Source organism: Anopheles coluzzii, chromosome X, assembly GCF_943734685.1.
Source record: "Anopheles coluzzii chromosome X, AcolN3, whole genome shotgun sequence".
Taxonomy (NCBI): domain Eukaryota; kingdom Metazoa; phylum Arthropoda; class Insecta; order Diptera; family Culicidae; genus Anopheles; species Anopheles coluzzii.
In genome coordinates, this window is record NC_064669.1 from 4,786,534 (window position 1) to 4,791,533 (window position 5,000).

At 46.2% G+C, this 5,000-nt stretch overlaps 3 protein-coding genes across 7 annotated transcripts in view; all 3 read left to right on the plus strand.

The window, feature by feature from the left end:
* LOC120959623 (serine protease HTRA2, mitochondrial) overlaps positions 1-5,000 on the plus strand; it is a 377,171-nt gene that overhangs the window by 291,785 nt on the left and 80,386 nt on the right. The window lies entirely within an intron of this gene.
* LOC120957074 (oligopeptidase A) overlaps positions 1-5,000 on the plus strand; it is a 302,182-nt gene that overhangs the window by 168,076 nt on the left and 129,106 nt on the right. The gene's annotated exons all lie outside the window — the stretch shown is intronic.
* Positions 1-5,000, plus strand: part of LOC120958335 (potassium voltage-gated channel protein Shaker) — a 119,797-nt gene that overhangs the window by 96,078 nt on the left and 18,719 nt on the right. The window contains exon 9 of one of the 4 annotated variants that reach the window (XM_049609594.1): positions 269-398. The exons of the other annotated variants lie outside the window; for them this stretch is intronic. Within the exon in view, the coding sequence (XP_049465551.1) occupies positions 269-398 (130 nt within the window). The remainder of the gene's footprint in view (positions 1-268; positions 399-5,000) is intronic. 4 annotated transcript variants of the gene reach the window in all.

Consider the following 5,000-nt stretch of genomic DNA (forward strand, 5'->3'; position numbering starts at 1 on the left):
CTTCTCCTCTCTTTATTTTCTTTTTTCTCGCTCTCTCTCTCTTTCTTTCTCTTTCTCTCTCCCTCTCACTCATACTATTTTTTTCATGCATCCCTGTGTTACATCGGTTTTGTTTCAACCTTACATGTCCGTTGTCTTTCTGTTTCCCGGAACAACCCCGGATGTATCGACGAATGGTCGCAAAAATATGTACACAAAAAAACGAACCAACAAACCATGCCCAAAACCACATTTGCTTTGCTCTTCCTCTTCCTCCCTACCGCAACAGGTGTCGTGCTTTTCTCGTCGGCCGTCTACTTTGCCGAGGCGGGCACCGAAATGTCCTTTTTCAAGTCGATACCGGACGCGTTCTGGTGGGCGGTCGTCACGATGACCACGGTCGGCTACGGCGACATGAGGTACAGCGCTTCTTCTTCCCCGCAACTCTTACTCCAACGCCCCTTCCCCTCCCACACATCCAAAATATTCTAATTTTGTTACACTTCCAACCCCTCCCCCTGCCCCTCTACCCCGGGTTTCGGCGTTGTTGTTGAAAATGCATCGAGATGCAACGAACACTTCCAATCACAATGAAGTCAGTGTTGTGTTTTTGTTAGTTTGGGTTTTCTTTTTTTCCTTTTTTAATTGTTATCTCTCACTCTCCCTCTCTCTCTCTCTCTCTCTCTTTCTCTCTCTGTGTCTCTTTCTCTCACTTAACTCATTTCTACTTGTCTGCCTGTTTGTCTACGTGTCTCTTTGTCTGTTTCTTCCTTTGCCTCGTAATTCTACCGGTGTTTTCTCCTTCTTTATGCAAGTTCGGTGATATAATTGCAGTTTCTTTATTTCTTTTGCTCTTTTTGTGTTTTAGTTTTGTTTCTCTCTTTATCTCTTCCCTCTTTTTCTTTCTGTTTCGTTCACTACTGATTGTTTCATTTATGTTTTGTTAATCACGTTTTGCAAGATCGCTCTATTTGTTCGTTTTAAAACTAATGACTGATCATTCTTTCCTGTTCTCTCTCTCTCTCTCTCTCTTTCTCTCTCTCTTTCCTTCTCTCTCTCTCTCTCTCTCTCTCTCTCAACCACCCCGTGTGTATTTTCACCATTTGCTGTCGTTGTTGTATTTTTCTAGTGTGTCTGTGTGTTGCCGTTTGTTGTTGTGCTGTCGTTGTTGTTATTGTTGTTATCGTTGTTTGTCCGTGTTGTATTTGTAAAGAGCAAAAAATAAAACAAAGAAACTCATTAGCAACATTTGGTTTTGACAGTGTTGGGGATGCGCGCGCGTCAGTTGGGCCTGTATACCATTCCTTTACCATATATATATCTCTCTCTCTCTACTTCTCTTCATTTCTCTCTCTCTCTCTCTCTCTCTCTCTCTCTTTCTCTCTTTCTCCTACACTGTTGTGCTATTTTATCTCCATGTTATTCTTCGACCAATCTCCTCTAACTAATGTTTTTTTTCTCTCTCTCTAGTGAAAGAAAGATCGTTTAACATTTTGTGGGCTTTTTTGTAAAGTTGAACTATTATTCACACACAAAAAAAAACAACCAAAAACTACTATCAACCTCAAAACCCCCATACACTACCAGCATTACCATTTCCGACGCCTACACGTATGCAATGTTTGTCCATATTTTTTCACATGGTTTTTTTTCTTCATCTCTAATTTTATTGAACGAATTGGCTTCCCTTGGAAATAGTTATTGTTCAATAGCTATTGTTGCTGTGGTTTTCCTTTCAGCACATTGAACAAACCAAAACAAAGCGTACCAAAAAGTACCCATTACCGTTCGAATTCATAGCATACCTTTAGGCGCGTTCAGTCTCCAAGGATCAGCCCACGCACTTTTGCCGCGGCAAAAAAGACAAATTAATTGGCAAATTGTGTGATTGGCCTTTGTGCATTGTGTGTAGCCTTGTTTTCTTTCTCACCTTTCCCACCGCGCTTAGGATGGAATGCCTTTCCTTTCCTTCTCCCCCACCCCCACATGCCAACCCCCGTCCCTGTTGCCCACCGTGTGTCAATTATAATAAGATGGAAAAGGGAAACGAATCGGCTCGCCGAATAGCTGTTCGAGACAAATCACGCGCGCTGCGTCCCTCTACATCTCTATCTGTCTGTCTCTTTCTCTCTCTCTCTCTCTTGCGCTCACTGTTCTATCCTCTCCGCACCTTTCGGGCGCCTACCCGCCTACCCCCCAAAAAGCCAATTTTCACAATACGAAGCAAGAGAGAAAAAAGATATAAGACACACACTTCAGTTTCGATTCGACAAAACGAAGCGCAGAAGGCACGAGCTGCTGACGATTGGAAAATTCACCATTCAAAATCAGCCCGCACGCGGCCCGGCGTGGGCGGTGGCTGTCCAGAGATGCGTGCAAGAATGAATAGCACGCAGGGGGGGGGGGTAGAGGGGAATGGTTGGAGCAGCAGCACAAAAGACCCGCCCGAAGAATGTCAGCTGCAATGTTCGAGTGTTCCTTTCCCAATCGGTGCGCAATTGTGCAGAACGGCGTGTGCGATTCGGGCGAATCGATACAGTTATTTTCCGTACCTGCCACGCTCCCATTTTCTTCCCTTCCGCTTCTGTCCGCTGCCACTACACGGTCGGTATTGTCACGCCGTTGTTCCATCCACCGGCTCTACCCGCGGCAACACACTTATACTTTAATTTTCCATCCCATTATTGCCTTCACTTTCGCGCAATGCCTGAATCGCGTTTCTGAGGTTGCATTTTTTTCCCTATACAAAGGAAAACAAGAAGCCCTTCCTGACACACACACACACACACACACACACATTGTATTGTGTTGAGCGAAGGGGCCACTGCCCCCGATTGGCTTCCCAGCTCCCAGCAATCACAAGGCGAACAAACCGATTCCGGGCCTTTCCGTTCGCTTGCGGCCAATCACAATGGCAAAAGATTTATGCCCCAGCCTGACGCCTGCTAACAATTACATAAATATCCCTACTGAGCGTGCGTGTGTAAGTGTGTGGGTGCGCCCGGCAGTAGCGTAGCTGTGGAGGGTTTCAGTTGGAACACGCCATAGCGAGCCTTTCTCGTTAGCGCATTTATTGGAATTTAAAATTAAAATAAAATCATAATGTATCAGTGTAACCAAACGCTAGCCCCCCCCCCCCCCCCCCCCCTCCACAGACACACATTTGCAACACGCTCACACAAGCGCAGAACCAAAAACAACAGCCATCAAATGAAAGTCGCAATTCGCAAATGAAACCTTTCGAGCGGCTCCAATTCCGAAGGCAAAATCGAACGTTCGAACCGGGAGCGACAATTCATCTTCATCTCCGTTCTTTGGTGCGAGTGTGGGTGTGTGTAGTGTAGTGTGTTTAATTCCCATCATGGTTCGATCTGTCTTCTTCTCCGCGTTCTTCTCTTTCTCTCCTTATTGCATTCCTTCCTTCCACTTTATGATTTAAATTCTACTTATCACTGTTTGTCCAGCTCACAATTTCATTGTTTATCATTATTTCTATCCACTTTCCGCCTCTTTCTCTCTCTTTCTCTCTCTCTCTCTCTCTCTCTCTCTCTCTCTTTTTGTGGGTGTGGGTGGGTGGGAGAGGCCTTTTGTGTGGGTGTGTTTGTCTAGTTTCTGTCGTTGCCAACTCTCCCACGGGGGCCGTTCGCTTTGAATAAATGAGATCATTTCACATTGTGCCGCTTGTGATTCCGCAATTTTCCTCGGCCCAACCCATCGCAATTCGCAGCCGTTCGCTTTGTCTCCCCGGACGCTGCTGCTCGCTCCCCCCCCTCCCGCTCCCCCCTTTGCCAGCATCAATTAGCGATCTAATTAATCTCCGATTGCGAAACCTTTAACCCGACCGGTGGCACGTTTGTTTCACCCGCCAGATGGCGCTCAATGCGCCGCAGCAAAACTGCAGTGAATGACATTTTGCTGCTGTTTAAAAAAAAAAAACAAAAACAAACAAGAATTAAAAACAAAAAAAACGCAACTCGTGTAGAAAAGAAATTCAAGTAAGAATGATTTAATATGCCAGAATGTATGCAATCTGCACCGTAAGTGCTCGACCCATGAGAGTTGCATTTCGAGGTATCCTAATATGAAGCATTTGTAAAGCGCACTGCATACATTCAGGCGCTCACGAGCGCATCAGCGGTATGATGACCCAGGACGGGCGTTTTCCAGTTAGAAAAAGACCTCCCCTTTAGACTGATGTGCCGTACACGGTAATGTAATTGTCGCAGCAGTGCACTTTTTACTCCTGTCCCACCCAACACCGTTGTGGGCCTGCAGCTGCGGGCAAGCTATTAATTAGCGGTCAGAGCCTAAAATTAGAGCAGCATGGGTCGTGTTTTCGCTTCCTGCGCTTCGTTTCACTCGAACACAATATGGAACACACGGGAGCACACCTTTTTTCCCTCCCCGCCCCCCCGGGGGCAGCGGGGATGGAAAGGACCGAAAACTAATCATCCGCCTCTCCTCGGCCCACTGCATCGAAGGGCCAAGTTTTGCACTATTGCGGCGAAACCAGGGAGAAACCGGGGGAGCGCGTGTGGGAGCACACATTTTCAATAGGCATTGTTCGGTTCGAGTCTGTAGCGGGACCCGCCGGCATTCTCATCTTGCAATCACACCCAAGGGAGCGTTTTTTTTTATTATACTTTTTTTTTTTTGGTTTGTTGGTTTGTGCTAATAGCAGACCAGGAGATGCGTTGTTTTTCCTTCTCCCTTTTTTCCCTGCTTTGTTTTCGCTCCACCAAATCCGGCTTCTTTTGTCCTTCTTGTTCCCGTTTCGGTCAGTTTGAAAGCGCCCCCTGCCGGTTGTTGCTGGAAGCGGTGGAAAAGCGGTGATTTGTTGGCAGGGCTTTAAAATAAATGCGATGAGTGGTTGCTGCCATTTTGTTTTTTTTTTTTTTTTTTTTTTTGGTGTCCGGTTCTTGCCTAGGTTTTGCTTCCCCTCCGCAGCCTCAAGCCGTTCGTTGTTGCTGCTTTCCGTTCCAGTCTATCTATTCTTTTACCTCTTCGACTCTTTTCACCGT